At 44.0% G+C, this 16775-nt stretch overlaps 1 protein-coding gene across 2 annotated transcripts in view; it reads right to left on the bottom strand.

Moving 5' to 3' along the window:
- LOC146839641 (uncharacterized) overlaps positions 1-16775 on the bottom strand; it is a 712826-nt gene that overhangs the window by 37535 nt on the left and 658516 nt on the right. For both annotated transcript variants that reach the window (XM_085650377.1, XM_085650376.1), the window contains one exon: positions 14545-14588. In XM_085650377.1, coding sequence (XP_085506503.1) covers positions 14545-14588 — 44 coding nt within the window. The remainder of the gene's footprint in view (positions 1-14544; positions 14589-16775) is intronic.

Below are 16775 nucleotides of genomic sequence, written 5' to 3'. Positions count from 1 at the left end.
TTTCCTTTGCGGGTTGGCGGGTGGACGGGGCTGCTCTGGTCACGGAGCTGGACAGGGGTGCAGTGGTTTGCCACCTCAAGTGGGCAATGACTGTTTGCTCAGCCCTCTCAGGCCACCCAAAGCAGTTATGCGCACTTTCCCTGTTCTCCATGCAGGCTGCATGGCCTGTATAGAGAATATGCCTGGCTGGCGCTCATACCAATCACAATGCTGCACTGCAGCATTGTGAATGGCTTAGGAGAAGGAGCCTGGCTGCCTGCTTCCTGTTCCTGGAAGCGAACTCAGGAGAGCAGGAGCACAGAAGTTGCAGGACCCGGGTTCAAGGTGTTTTTTTCCTCTAATTTCTAAACCCCGCTTCCCCCGCGTGACACCTTTGTGACCCCCCCACGACCTCTGTGGCCCCTGCACCCGCCCCCCCACCTGCAAGCAATGTTTGGCGCCCCTGCAAAAAAGGAGAAAGTGTGTAACTCCCTTACTACCATAACATTGGCACCATCCCATGAAAAGTAAGGCTGGGTCATTTATCAATACAGATCATCTGAGTATCACTGGCCATGGTTATTCTTCCTTATAGGAATAGGGAATTTCAAGACACAATGTACCTTGGGAAAATAATATATATATATATACACACACACACACACACACATACAAAGCACTTCTCCTCATTCAATAAGAAAAGTCCTCACTCTGGAATGTAAAAGTTTTGCTGTTTTAATTCATCTCAGACAGCGCTCAACACAGAACGCATTTTGGCTGCTTAGTCAGTTGACGAAGACTGACTAAGCAGCCAAAATGCTTTTTGTGTTGAGCGCTGTCTGAGATAAATTAAAACAGTGACACTTTCACATACCCGAGTGCACACTTTTCTTATTGAATGAGGAGAAGTGTTGTTTATGTTTACAAGCGGTAGTGCTTTACCAGCGGTTGGGATGCACATCGGCAAAACCGCAGATATATGGTGATATACATATAGTAAATCACGGTACATATGTTGAGTTATTTGTAGTAAAACTTGGCTTACCTATATTAACTTACTTTCTTGGCACACTATTTTGTCCCACAATGTTTATGGTTTCGATATTCTGTCTTAAGAATGAGACATTGTTAGACCTGATACTCTGGAGGTAGTAGTTCCATAAACCTTTTGCTTTTCCTCGTGGTTTTTGCTGATTTTCTTTTTGTGGACTTTGGACACTGGACTCTTTTCCATTGTAATGCAGTGTGAACGCACGCACCCCTCCTACCCTTGGAAGTGGTGCTTACCTGATTGGTTTACGTGCTGTACCTGTGAGTTATACCACATACCCAGGGCAGGTACTGCTCTGGCTACTAGAGGACCACATCACTGATTGAATCACCCACAAGAATAGCCTTTCAAACATGTCACAAGCCTGCCCTTGCAGGCCTGTATGTGTGCATTTGCACTTATGCTCAGGGGCACTTTCTAAATCAATTGCCAATGCTGAGGGTGCATATCACTAACATTAGAGCACCCCTAGGGTGAACCCTGGGGGGTGGAGCAAGTGATAGGTGAAAGGCAGGGCAGGTACATATATGTGTTCCCTGCCCAGGTAGTGAAGAACCCCCTTGTGTGTTTTCACTACATCTGAGGTTTGCTCTCTCCATAGGTTAACATGGTGGAATTGGGGAGATTACTTTAAGTCGCAGTAAAGCTTAAAGTGGCACATCCTCATAATGTTTCCTATCACTGGATTCACAATGACAACCCCTCTCATGTGGTGAAGGTGGATTGGTTATTGATAGCTTAGAAATGCCACCTCTAGAAAGTGGGCATTTATCTGATCAAACACTCTTTGTGTGCCTTTTAGTTTGTCTCCAGTTCTCACTGGAGGATGGGGAAACATACCTGTGCATTTCCCAGAGACACCCATAAACATTGAACATGCTACTGGAATGACAGGCCTCTGCCATTTGAGGACCTAGCTGTATAGATTTGGGTGAGAGGTTTTGACACTTGGCCAGGGGGAAGCCAGATAATACCTTCCACCCCCTAAAGATTAAGATCTGCATTTTAAAGCCTCATGGCATACTGTACTGAACTTTAGGGAAGATGTCTGTTTCGAAGGGGATCCCTCTGAACCACACCCAACTTCAAAGGCACACTACAGTAGAACTACTGGTGCCATACTTCAGCAGGGCAGAGATACAATTATGGGATGTGTGTCCAGACATCCTGGACTGCGTGGTGCACACTGCCAGAGGAATCTGTTATGCACAAGGAAGATTACTGCCATTGGAAGGGACTGTGCACCTTTCCTGAATAGTGGCTGGACTAGGCTGACTACCTGCTGCTGTGTGGCACCCTGAAATGTGCTCTCCAAGGGCTTGTTGACATGCCCCCTGTTATTTGTGGAGGTCTCAAGGACATCTAAGTCCTCCCATGAGTGACCTACACCATCTACATGTTTCGCCTGGGGAGCGGTGCCCTCTCAAGTTCCCTACTTCTTCTGTGGATCCTGACTTCAGTGCGATGTGAGCATGGAACTAATTATTGTGCTTGGAGATGGGATTGCCTTGTGTGGCACCTCCAAACCATGCCTGCATCTGAGGAGTGTAGCCCCTGCATCATGGGGCGTCAGCATGCAAAAGAGTCTTGAAGGTGGTGAGCGGATTACCGGTTGCAGGCTCAGCACGGCCCATATCGTCACCTGTGCTGCATCTCTCTCATGTGGGGGAGAATGTCTGCATTGTCAGCATTCCGTCCATCATTTGTTTGTTGTAACGCTTTTCGCCCTAAGTGGGATGGGTATTCCCAGACGTGGGACCCGTGCTCACTACGCCACTGGAGTCAAGCTATCCTGGCTGATGACGGCTGATAGCCAGAAACTGGTCCTAGGATGCTTGATTCCGGTCCAGGGAAGACATGGCTTGGCAGTTCGGGCTGGACTGTTCCCATGAGGCACAGGGTCAAGACTGATTTGCATATGGCCATGTCTAAACTGGGGTGGCGTAGTGGGCAAAAGAACGATGGATTTAACCCAGATCTCTTGACTGGGGGAGAATGTCTGCATTGTCTGCATTCCGTCCATCATTTGTTTGTTGTAACGCTTTTTGCCCTAAGTGGGATGGGTATTCCCAGACGTGGGACCCGTGCTCACTACGCCACTGGAGTCAAGCTATCCTGGCTGATGACGGCTGATAGCCAGAAACCGGTCCTAGGATGCTTGATTCCGGTCCAGGGAAGACATGGCTTGGCAGTTCGGGCTGGACTGTTCCCATGAGGCACAGGGTCAAGACTGATTTGCATATGGCCATGTCTAAACTGGGGTGGCGTAGTGGGCAAAAGAACGATGGATTTAACCCGGATCTCTTGACTGGGGGAGAATGTCTGCATTGTCAGCATTCCGTCCATCATTTGTTTGTTGTAACGCATCTCTCTCATGTGACACGCCAACTTCATGCTCATTGCTGCATGATCTGATTCACAGTTTGCAACCCTTGAATAAAGGGCGCATCAGTAGTGGTGCCTCATTCTATCTCTTGCGGTACTACTGAACTTGCAACTGTGTTTGTATGGAACTGGACTGTCAGGTGAGACTTAAATCATTGCGCACCAGACATTGTGGCTCATTTCCAGGGATGCACGGAGAATCAGATTTGTGGGTCATTGTGATCAGATTGTCTTGTGCGACTCATATAATCACGCACCATCCATTTTATGGATGTACTGAGAACCCAACTCGTGGTTCATTGTGACTGGATTGTCTGGTGTGGCACGAATCATCGAGCACCAGACATTGTGTATCATTTTCCATGGGGTGTGGGGACAGCAGCACCCCCCATTCACTGAGTGTTCCATCTTCCCTCAGTGAGGCAAATCAACTGCCCATTCTTCACACAGCCCGACGACTTTGGGGTCGATTACGATCCTATATATTTTTTTTCTGTACGACTCGTATCTGTATTTTTTTCCGTACGAATCGTACAAGTCCCGCCCCACCGGTGAAGTACGAATCGTACGGGAAAAATACATACGTATCGGCCCGATCCGTACAAATTGTATCGGGAAAAGTTGTACGAGACGGACCCGGACACTTTTCCGTACGATTCGTAAAAATAAAGTCCGACCGTACAAGTACGATCTGGACCCGCTTTCAGATATACGAATCGTACAGAAAACGTCCCGTACACGGGGAATGACATATGTATATGACATATGTATATGTACGCACCTTACAACATCGCGTATGTACGGTGCATACATACGCACTGTTGGGTGTACGGTGCGTACATACGCACTGTTGGGGGTACGGTGCGTACGTATTTACGCACCGTACCCCCAACAGTACGTATGTACGCACCGTACCCCCAACAGTGCGTATGTATGCACCATACCCCCAACAGTGCGTATGTACGCACCATACCCCCAACAGTGCGTATGTACGCACAGTACATACACGATGTTGGGGGTGTATGCCTGTACGTCACGTACCGGGGCTCCGTTTGTAGAACTATGCTTTTCCGGCTGTTTTTGGCTCCCGTATGAAAAGAGCCGTACGGAGTGACGTAGGGACGAATCGTACTTGCTGGGCCAGAAACTGCTGCTTAAATACGTCCGGACGTCGCGTTCAAGCTGTTTAGGATCAGATTCGTAGTTTTTTTTTACCCGTACGGTCTTTTGTACGATTCCTACAAAAAAAGGCTTTCTGTACGAATCGTACTTCCTAGGTTGTAAGAAAAGTTTACCAGGTACGAGTCGTACGGAGAAAACGCTCCGTACAACGATTCGTACAGCCTTTTTCCAGGATCGGAATCGACCTCTTTGTGTTGCCAGACAGTATGGTCTGGATCAGGCCTGGGTGGTGAGCGGAAGTAATTGGGCTGAGGAACACTTCCGAGAGAGATTCGAAGCAGGTCGGGGGACTGTGTGACCCACCCTGTGCTTCGCAAAACTCGGCTGGTGCCAGGAGGTGAATTGAGGGATCTCTTGATTGATCTGGGACAGCCTCTAGACCAATTCTGCTCTGAATAAAGTCGGTGAACTTCCCGAGTGGTGTCGATAGTTGCCTGGTTACCCTCATAGTTACTTCATCCTTCTCTCTGGGCCTCTGATTTAGTGTGACTCTGGCCTTAAACCGATCTAGTAATGAGTAATTTTTTTATTCTAACCTGTGAGCAGAGTAGCGTGGGGTAACTGAGATGTGTGGGAGGGATTGCGCCATGGTGTCTGCTTTCCTATTATCAAATGACTTGTCGAATATCATTGGCCCCACGTTACGGTACTAAGTGCATGTGTGTGCGAGTGTGCTCCATACGGACTTGCCAATATCCTTTGCACCACATTAAAGTGCTCTGTGAGTGTGGGAGAGTATGCTGCATGAGAACATCCTGCTAATAGAAGCACAGTGCATCGGTGTTGTTCTACTTGTTTTTTTCATTACCTAAGGAATACTCCATTTTGAAATTGGTTTTAATCATGCAGCCTTGGCCAAAAGTGTTGCTGAAAAGTGTTCTAAATTCCTGTGTGTACACTTTCCTGATATTGTTGTGACCTGAGGTGCAACCTAGAAATGTGTGAATTTGAATTGTGTCATTTGCCAGGGTGGGCCCAGTTCTGATAACGTATCGCACCGCATAAGGTCACCGGGGTAAAATAGGATGTTTCTAAAGTGTGCCTATTACTGATGTCATTTTAACAAAGCTAGACCTAGTACTACTAGCAATATTTCCAAGTTTGATTTATGCCAAGAAATACATGATGTTTATATTGTGCTGATTATTGTCTGTGTTGAATACAAACGTTATTTACATACATCACTTGTGAAGTCTCTTTTGTGATGCCCAATATATTTATTGTGAGTGAGTGCTGTGCCAAAGCTTTGCACACTGCCTCTGTGATAAACCTGACTGCTCAGCGTCAAGCTAACTAAGAGTGAGTGCAGGTTATACAGTGAGTGTAATCAACTAACCCTGCCAGGAGTGATAAGTTCGCCCTGGCTTGGGCACCACCTTAGCAAACCAGAAAATACCAGTTCCAATAGTCATGCTCAAAAAATAAACAACTGTGCTAGGGCCATATGTAGGTAAAACGTGTTTTGCGATTCTCAAGTTGCGATTTTTAGGGAATCGCAATTAGAGAATCGCAAAACGCAATGTAGGTAGGATTAGCAAAATATTTTGCGAATCCCACATATTCCTAATTTGCGAATCGCAAATTGAGATTCGCAAATAAGGAATACCTTGCCATTCATTCCTACGGGCTAGAATGCCCATAGGAATGAATGGGAAGACATTCTCAATTTGCGATTCCCAATTAGAGAATCGCAAATTGAGAATGCAATTTCAAGGTTGCAAGGGTGTCAATAGGACACCCTTTTGCACCCCTGAAATAAACATGTGTGCACATGTGGCACACATACATGCGCTAAGGTCATGTATGTGCGCCACATGGCACTTTGAAAAATGCAAAAAAGTGAATTTTTCAAAGAAATCGCAAATTATCACCAACCTGAAGTTGGTGGTAATTTGCGATTCCTTAAGCCAAAATCGCACAACTTGAGTGCTTCCTACATTGCATTTAAGGAATCGCAATTTGGGATTCCTTAAATGCATTTGCAAAATAAGGAATCGCAAATTTTGCGATTCCTTATTTTGCATGTGGGTTGTTGTTTGCTACATAACACACTGCCCAAATTGTGATCGCAAACGCTGAAATTCTGCGAATTTCAGCATTTGCGATCGCAATTTGGCTTCATACATATGGCTCCTAGTCCTTTAAAGTTAAAATCTTTTTAGGCCCCTCCTATTTCCATAGGGACAAGTGGAGTTGGTTTAAAGTTGGGTTAAGGTAGTGTGCAAAGCACGGGAACCGTTTCCCTAAAACTCAAGAAAATTTGCACAGATGTTTATAGAGTGGCCAAATCTCCACATTTCATTAGGGCGACTCATGTCCAAAGACCATCTTAAAAAGCTGCAGAGAACAAAAGGAGTTGGAGGGGGCCAAAACACAAAGAATTATGGTATCAATATGTCTGTGACTCTCTGTTGTGCGTCACCACTTGATAGAGAAACCAGCCACAGTGGATGAGACACAGTAAGTTGAGGCAGTGCTCCATTGTACAGGATATGAGTATTTCCCAAGACTTGTCCTCAGCTAGGTCCCTGGCAATGTGCATATGTCCTAGGGACTCAAGGGATGCCAGAAGTTTGGTGGATTCTCGTGAAGCACAGAGCACAGAAGAATCAATCCCTCATGCCAGCTCACAATTGTCCACTAAAACCTCATTGCTTATTGTCATCAGGGAAAATAGGGCATATCTGGCCAACATCCATTGCCTATGTCGACGACACTTTGCTACTGGACGATGTCCAACAGTATCATGCTCAACACTGAAAAGACAGAAGGAGTGACCTTCAACAAGAACACATCACAATGGTAATTCACCTGTTGGCCTGTTCACCTTCAACCCACCCCCACCACTCATGCCTGGTGCCCCAGGATAGTCACTGACAACAGATTCAACATGACTTCTCAAGTCTATGATATCACAACATCCAACTTTTACACTGTGAAAACGCTGAGGAAGAGCTTTAAAGGACAGACTCTCCGCATGAGCAAGATGAACTAAGGGAATTGTAGTGTACAACGACTTAGCGCTTCAACTAGCAAATAAGCTAACCAAAATTTGAGTTAAAGTCTAACAACACTTGCTGTTTGTTAACTGCATGTTTGCATGGCTTATATGGTTTGTCGCTACGTTATTGTCAAAGAGGGTGCGCACAATCGTCATATGTGTAAGAGAGGGAGAATAAAAATGAAACATAGGTAGGAGTGGCATGAATCTAGAATAAAAGAAAATTAGAATGAGTGTGAGACCAATATCTTGAGTAAGCAGGCTCCAGAAATAGAGCAGTAGTGAGGACAATAGGCAGAACTGCCAGGACTTAGAATACTAACCCTTGACGAATGAACATGTGAGAGGAAGAGATCCTCTAATGTAGCCACCAACACACCTTTATGAGCCCTCAGGTGTTGACTTAAGATTTGCCAACTACAAGGAGATCTTTGGGTGTAAGTACATGATCCCTTTACTACCCCCCCCTGAAATAAATAACTTATACCGGGAACCTTATCCTGTTTTCAGTTTTTACAGGATTAGCTGCAGGCCCAGGGCTTGCAAACCTTTTCCCTGTAATTGAGTGTGAGTGAACTCTAAGGCACACTGATGGAGGGACTCCTGCCCGTACAATTTACCAAAAATGTGGAAAACGCACATGCGAATATTTACAAAAGTGGGTAGGATTCATTAATGAGACGGGAAGGGGTCCTTTCCGGAAAATGGCACCCTTGATGTAGAAAGATTAGCTATTCCATGGAAGAAGCTGAAAGACCCTATCAATAGAATAGATCACAAATGGTGGCTTCTGTTTATACAATGGCATAGGGACATAAATCTCAAATCCGGAGTATAAAAGATACTCAGGAGAAATTTGAATATCAAATTACCCACCTTTCAGACAGCAGTCAGCTTGTGCTCTGCCTTCTCTGCCTCCTCCCTATCTATTTCCTAGATCATTGAACCATAAGAGAAAGAAAAGGAAAGCATAAATACCAGGGAGGAGGGTTTGTTGTACATGTTTTGAGGCTGACCAATGGAGCTCACGGTGTAATTGATAATGCACCCACAAATGTATCAATAACTGCAGAACTGCCAGGAACACCAGGTGGTAATATGTAAACAAATCCTGCAATGTGATTGGCTGGCAGTAAAACAGCCAGGGCAGGGGCTGATTCCACTACTGTGGATCGGTATAGAGCATACACGAGTTCAGCCCTGGGGCATAGATATGAATGAAAAGGAAGTCCTACAATCATTCTGAAAAGCTTAAGACAGTTTACAGGATGGCTGTCCAGGTGGAATCCCCTCTGTCACCATCCAAGTGAACCTGATGATGAAAATCCATCCTTTTCCACCCTTCTTCCTTTGTGCGGCTATGGGTAGAGTATTGGTCCATGTTCTCTGAACCTCCTTTGAATTATTAGATTATTGGGTATAATCAAGCAATTCCCCTACATTCAGGAAAAACAAGCGGTTTTGAGGTATATAAGCCCAACTGAATCATTTATTGTGATTGATAGTGCTGATTGAGGTGAGGGGAAGACATGTGGAAAAACTCACCGCTCAGGTTGGCCCTTGAGAATAATAGGTACTTAAATGTTGCAAAGGATGGGCGTTTGAATTATGATTCCAGAGTAATGCTCAGTGAAAACTGATTAGACTAAGAACTCAAATTGCAAGTCTAAGGGTGAAGCACCAACTCACTATTTGGACAGATATTGGAGTGTAACCCATCTGCTGGAGTTGACTCAGAAAGCTGTTGGTGGGGCTCTTGCACAGGGATTATTCCTGAATACTCAGTCATTTGACCTATTATGTATTCAGTTACAAACTAAGAAGCTAGCAGAATTTGTGGCACTTGCCAAAGTCAATGTTTCTTCACAGTTTCTTCACTCAAAAAAAAAAGATGCCGAATAGAAAATAATGTATTTGAAATAGCAAAATATGCAGCAATTGATTAAAGTAGTGTGATAAGGAAGCCCCTAAATGTGGTGAGGGCAAAGGAGGACAGTGAAGTGGAAGAATTGGGAGAGGAAACAGAAGTGGATGAGGAGAGACCCAAGGGTTTGCAGGTTCTTGCTTTGCATGGTGTCTGCTGAAGCATTGAAAGTGAGATTCTCTCAATATTGCTTCTAATGCACTAGGACCCATGGATCAGCCTTGATACCATCAAATTTCACAAAATCCTTATTAATCCTGGGCAGAGTTCATGGACTTTCGTTATGCGGAATTCCGCAAAGTACAAAAATAACTCCGCCGTGATACGCGGAGCTCCACAAGCGGCAGAGTTTCTTTAGATAAATGCAGTTTGCGGTGATTTTCAGTGCCAGGTGCTTGTCCACACTATGCAATCATCGCAAACGGCACCATGCACAGCGCAAACGGGCGCCGCTTCCTTTCTTCCCCTCGAGTAGATTTTTACTCGAGCAGCAACTTTCTCAACACAAATGGACGGTTTGTCAATGTGAGCAGTCGCAAGCATTTGCAACCACTCGTAATGAGAAATCTGACCGCCTGCATTGAGAATTCCCACAAGGAGGTTGAGTTGCCATGCTCTCGCTCAACAACTTGATGTTCACGATCGAGAATGAGGAAAAATCTCGCTGGGAGGTGGATTTTCCTCACTCACTTTTGCCAACTTGACATTGATGAACGTGAGCGAGGGAAAAAACTCCACTCCGCTACACGGAGTTTTTCTGAACTCCGCGAACTCCGCATAACCCGGAGTGCAGAAAACTCCACAAACTCCGCGAGAGAAGCTGAGTTTACCTCCCGGACTTAGTCCTTATGCTGAATTTTACCCTAAAACCAGCAGAAAAGAAGGCCTCTTATATCCTTTGTATCATTGATGCTAAATTCACCACCTGCATTATTGACATGGACGCAAGTCGCTCGTCTCTCAAAATGTCCAAACTCCATTTTTAACCTTCTTAGGCATATCCATAGAGGCAGTTGGTATTTCTAATCAGAGGGTTTTCCACCCACCATATTACTGACTAATGTACATTTTTGTAGGGCCTGGTAGTGATGAGAGTCCTTTTAGTCCAACTTCTCCCAGATTCAGCAAGCAAAGTAGAAAGGAGCAATATAGCGGATGTATGCTCCAAGACATAGTTATAATAACCTGATGCTATGCCACTAGCCTCGTTGTGCCTAGGAGCGATCCTTTCCCAGAAGACAAAATTGAGCCTCTGTCAAATAGTCACGGGCCAAACCATGAGTCTCCCTTTAAACCTTTCTGTGCAGCCAAGCTGGATTTACAAGATGATAAGATACATGTCTGAAATAACACATTACTAAAGTGTGATTCTTGGAAGAAAATAATCATCTCTCAATTCCCTGAACACATATTAGATTTCGGTTATAAAAATATTGTTTACCCCAACCCCCTAGAGCATGAAGATTTCAGGAACAAAAGTTGCACTTTTTAATCTAGCAGACTTTACCTATTAAAATATAGAACAACGTATCTATATTGTAAATTGCAATCAATCATTATTGCTCCAATACACTGATTCCCAAGAGTGAGGGGCATGTGTGCTGAATATGAAAAAGTCTCTGTGAAAACATAGTTTTCTTAGTGGATACAGTTAGCTAACTAACGGAAAAATGAATACAGAATAGATGCATTTTCTCTACAGAGCCATGTGGGGAAAAGCCTCTTTTGCATGATCACCCCCAAAGTTTTGGACTGATGCTGCTAATTTTTGACTCTGAGAGTGCACTGAGGCTTGCTAACTAAATCTCAGTGCCAGTGCTAGTACATGGTACCAGGGGTACCCAGGGCCTACAAGTTAAAGTGTCCCCCAGGGACTGCAGCATTTGGTGTGCGACCCTGAGTGTGACAAAGCCCATTGTGTTTTCCAGCCTGCCACTATAGCCTGAAAGAGCAGTTTAATCTGCTAACTTGCTTTGCCATTTAAAATAATGGCAAAGCCCAAATGTCCTCCTTTAATATATATATATATATATATATATAGGTCACCACTAAGGTATGTCTATTGAGTCCTTAGGCAGGGTGCAGTAAATATCAAAAAGTAGAAGGTGTGTTTTACATGTTCTGGCAGTAAAAACCCTAAATTGTCGCTGCGAGAGAGGCTAGTTGCTTCATTGGTGAGTATAGGATTCCACCCTGACAACTCAGTTCTGCTAACTCATGAATGGGAATACTAAAGTTGGTACTACAAGGCATCAAATTAATTGTAAAACCAGACTTCATACTCAAGTTAAATTTAATGTAACTTTTGAGTATATACAACTTTTAGAAAGTTGCCACTCTGTTGCCAAATGTTTCTGCAGAAGATGACCACAAGACAGCCTTTTGCCCTTCAAGGGAGAAGTGTGAATAACTCTCAGGAGTGGGGCCAATTGAGGCCTGCCACTGGAATTGGTTCTATCTCTTACTTGCAGGAAGCTACAGAGGGTGTGCGCCCAAAAGACGAGTTTTAAAGGGCAAGCCACCTTTGAAGGGCAAATGGTTACCACACACAAAAGTGGCTGCTCTTTTGTTCAGGTAGACAGGCTGGCATGGGGAGAGAGAGGGGAAGCCAGTTGTCAATCAATTTTGTCCGTGTGCATGAAGTCCTCAGGTAGCCACACCTCTACATTGGTCTCCGAAGCACCACAACACCAAGAGAAGGGATCCACCATCTTTAGAGTGAGCAGAATAGTGTAGTGTGGGAGTGTAGTGTAGTGTAGTGCAGGAAGACATCATCAGGTGGGAGGAAACCTGGTAGCCCATTGGCTCATAGCCCCTTCTTCCCCATGGGCACTTTCTGGGCATAGATATGGGACTCCCTAGCAGCCAGACCTCAGATCACATCTTGACTGGAGAGACTGGAGAGAGGACCAAAGAAGCACTGTCCTGCTGTTCCCTGGACCTGACAATAAAGGCTGCACAAACTGCTGAACTGCACCTGCTGATCCCTTGGCTAGCAGAGAGAGGACTGTGCCTGTGGTGCCTGGCTTGTGCTAAAGTCACTGCAACAAAGGATGTACAGAATGCTGAATAATTCAAACACTCCCCATTCAAGAGATCTGGGTTAAATCCATCATTCTTTTGCCCACTACGCCATCCCAGTTTGGATCCCGCCAAATGCAAATCAGTCTTGACCCTGTGGCTCATGGGAACAGTCCAGACCGAACTGCCAAGCCAGGCCCTTCCTGGACCGGAAACAAGCATCCTGGGACCAGTTTCAGGGTATGTCACCCATCATCAGCCAGGCTAGCTTGAATGCAGTGGCACAGTGAGCAAGGGACCCATGTCTGGACATACCCATCCCATTTAGGGCGAAAAGTGCAACTGCAACAAATGATGTACAGAATGCTGAATGATTCAAACTTTCTCTCCCAGTCAAGAGGTCTGGGTTAAATCCATCACTTTTTGTCCACTACACCACCCCAGTTTGGACCAAGCCATATGCAAATCAGTCTTGACCCTTTGCCACATGGAAACAGTCCAGACCGAACTGACAAGCCAGGTCCTGCCTGGACCAGAAACAATCATCCTGGGACCGGTTTCAGGGTATGTCACCCTTCATCAGACAGGCTAGCTTGAATCCAGTGGCACAGTGAACAAGGGACCCACACCTAGGCATACCCATCCCACTTAGGGCGAAAAGTGTAACTGCAACAAATGAAGGACGGAATGCTGATTGATTCAAACATTCTCCCCCAGTCAAGAGATATGGGTTATTTCCATTGTTCTTTAGCCCACTATGCCACCCCAGTTTGGACCCAGCCATATGCAAATCAGTCTTGACCCTGTGCCTCATGGGAACAGTCCAGACCGAACTGCCAAGCAAGGTCCTACCTGGACCGGAAACAAGCATCCTAGGTCCGGTTCCAGGGTATGTCACCCTTTATCAGACAATTGTGTGTCTTGTGCTAAAGTCACTCCTGATCCCCAAACATAAGAGGAGAAATCCAAGAGTCAGTTAGGTGATTTCCTGCTACAGTACTAGGGCCACAAAAGCTGAAGAAGCTCAATCTGGTGAGTCAATAGCCACAATTGCCTGATCATCACAGACTGTCGATCTGAAGCCTGGGCAACCAAGTCCTATTGCTCTAAAGTTGCACCCAAATATGCAGGACTTGGGAGAGCCATCAGAGTACAGTTTGGTCACCCAAGACTGAGACTAGCCGTCACCAAAGAGAACAGCTGGTTTCGCTGTGACGGGAGGCCAGTAGTCCAGTGGCAACTGGACTCTCATTGGACCAAAAATAACTTTGAGGGACACTACCCCTGTGCCCATTGTTACTCCACGTGGACTCTGGACCAAGGAGTGCCCTTGGAAGTTCTCGGTTGACCCCACAGCATCCTCAGAATCTTCTAGCATCTTCAGCGTCCTACATCCCTTACATCAGGATCACTCTATTGAAGTATATGGAGGTTTTCCCTTAGCAGCTGGACCTAGACTTGAGACTTCTTTGGTGCAAGGGTAACTGTCCAAATCCTCCTCATTTTCCCTGCGCCCCTGATCTTCCCCATATTGTATTGGGCCACAGTAGTCAAACACAACTATCTAAAAGTTTTACATAGTTTCCAAACTTTGCAGTTGCCAATGCTTGGAACCCACCTGTGAATTTTGTTTGATTTGATGTCTAAAAATTCATAAAAATATACTCTATTTTTATAAATTTGTGCTGGATTTCTTTTGAGTTGCATGGACTACTTTTTTTGTTTTAGTAGTTCTAAATGCTTCAAACCTATTACTTTCTTTAAGTCTTGCTGCTCGAAGCACAACTACCCAGTGTTGAGCTAAAGGTTTTACAGACGAATCTGACTGAACCCAAGATGATATTGTGAGTATAATACACAGTGAGGTTGCACAACCAACACCATATATATAATGACATTTCCTCACAAGCCTCATTCTTCTCAAAGTGTGGCAGGTGGATCTGAGACTGTATAATTAATTTCCTTCAAATGATAAGGCATAAAATTCTGTATTACACTTACCACGTTCTCTTCCCTTCTGACTGTGGTCAAAATCTTCTTTGTGTCTAAAACAGATACAAATGAATGATATGGATCAGCTATTTCTAGAACAACTTCCTCTCTGTTGTTGTCCAGACATTAAAAACATCTCTTTTATTTTCATTGTTTAGATTAATTAAAATATATTGAAAAAATTGGAAATATTTTTTCCTAAAAACATCCATATTCACCAATATACGATACAAAAAAGAAAAAGTGACATTTGGCAATTTACTCTGGACTTGTTTTCTCATCAAAATCGCCAAACATTCAATATTTTGCACTAACATTGACAGTATATGATTTCAAATCTTACATAGCTGAGAATAAACAATAATACAGTTTTTTTGTGTTATAATTCTTTATTGAAATTTTCATAAAATTACATCATATAGAATCAATAACATCAGTCTCATTTAACAATGGATAAGTAAATAAGTTAACAATAGGCAGATATGACTTAAATGTTCTAAAAATTGGATAAGTTATATAAATATATTTAAATATGTAAATAGATAAATAATTATGAAGACCATATGAGAAGGGGAGAAAGAGAGAAAGAAAAGAGAGGGGGAAGAGAAAACCTTAAAAACTGGTATATGCAATGATAATAGCATACATAGTATATATCTAAAATATAGGAAAATGAGAGCAATAGCTTCTAAATAATAATAATATTTATCCAATCTAATGATGAATATTGCTAATAGACCCTATTAAAGCTTTAGGATACAAAAGACTATTAGTCAAATGTAAGAGTAGATTATAAATACAAGGACTTAAAGTGAAAAATGCATAATAATATTTAACGATAAACTGAAAAATGTGCACGTTTCAATATTGCATATAAATATGAATCGGCTACAATAGATGGAGAATCTAAATAAATACTTACCATTTGACAGTATAATGTTATTACCTGAGTGGGGGAAAGGGATTCTTAAAACTCACAAGAAGAGGATCTTCATTTAGCTGAAAGCTTACTGTTGTATTACAATACTAAAAATTATAAACGACTCCTTATAAATCTGACTTTCTGTGGGACTCTTTCGCTACATGTCACTCCACCAGTGATCCTCTTGTTCATACCAGAGAAGTATGCAAAGAGACCTGGGTCGAGACAGAGCATGCAGTAATCAATTTCAGGTTGCCGGGGTAGCAGTTGGTACCTCTGCATGACCTTTGGTATCACAGCCACTGCTCTTTATAGGTTTGGTATCAGAGGTCAGGAAGATAATGGAGGGAACAAGACATGGAAAACACTGCACAAGTGCCTTTTCTGGTCTTTCGTTTTTTAAGTTTCACCTGCACAGCATTAGCTCCCGCCCTCTCTTCTTGTTTGTCTATGTACTTGTCACTTTCGTTTTCAGGTCGAGCCTGATTCCGCACGCATGTGCTGCTCTGCGAGACTTGTTGTGGTGGAGTAGCAAATAGAAGCACCACCCACTCTCTTCCCATACTTGCCATTGGCTTGTGTCGTTGTCTGTCCAAAAAGCTGTCTTCTGATTCGAAAATAGGCATGTTAGTCCCTCCTTTGTGCTGCCTCCATTTCATTTGTCACCTCCCATGGTGACTGGGCCTTTTACTTCGGTTGTTACATGGTACGAGTTATTTAGACTGTGAGCACTGTTTTCTTTATTAAGTTCAGTTTCTCTTACTGCAGACAGGATGTGCTTCGGAGCCTTCTTTACCTAGACTCTAATCACCTTAATTCTTTTGTGGTCAATGTCAAGGGCAGGCTTTCAGAGGTCCACCCCGATTGTAGCCTCTTTGGACTTCAGGAAGGGCCCTCCGCAGAAGCGGTAACTCATGCAAGTCTTGCCCACGCAGGAGTCACCTATGAAGATAATCTTGAAGATGCGCTGGTCGGGCGTGTCAGTCTGCCGGTACCAGCCCGCGAGCAGCATTGGGTGCCCGCAACCGGGGCTGGTCCATAGCTTTAGAGGAACACAGGAGGCTGACTATTTACAGTGAGTGTAAGTGCCAACAAAAAGCACAGAATAAGTCAGGGGCAGACAGACGCCACTAATGCACAAACTGGGTATCCATCTTGAAAAATCATTTTAAGGACCATGTACATCATTACATTACACTCATCCTCATTTTACTGTGGACAGACCAGCACGAGGAAAGTCTTTTTGTAAGGATCTTAATGCCACTCAAACATGTTTTTTATACACATTACACTAATATTTATTAAGTCTTATGCACAA

Source organism: Triturus cristatus, chromosome 4_1 (assembly GCF_964204655.1).
Source record: "Triturus cristatus chromosome 4_1, aTriCri1.1, whole genome shotgun sequence".
Classification (NCBI taxonomy): Eukaryota; Metazoa; Chordata; class Amphibia; order Caudata; family Salamandridae; genus Triturus; species Triturus cristatus.
The sequence above is the reverse complement of the archived record's forward strand: the minus strand, read 5'-3'. Positions and strand labels throughout refer to the sequence as shown.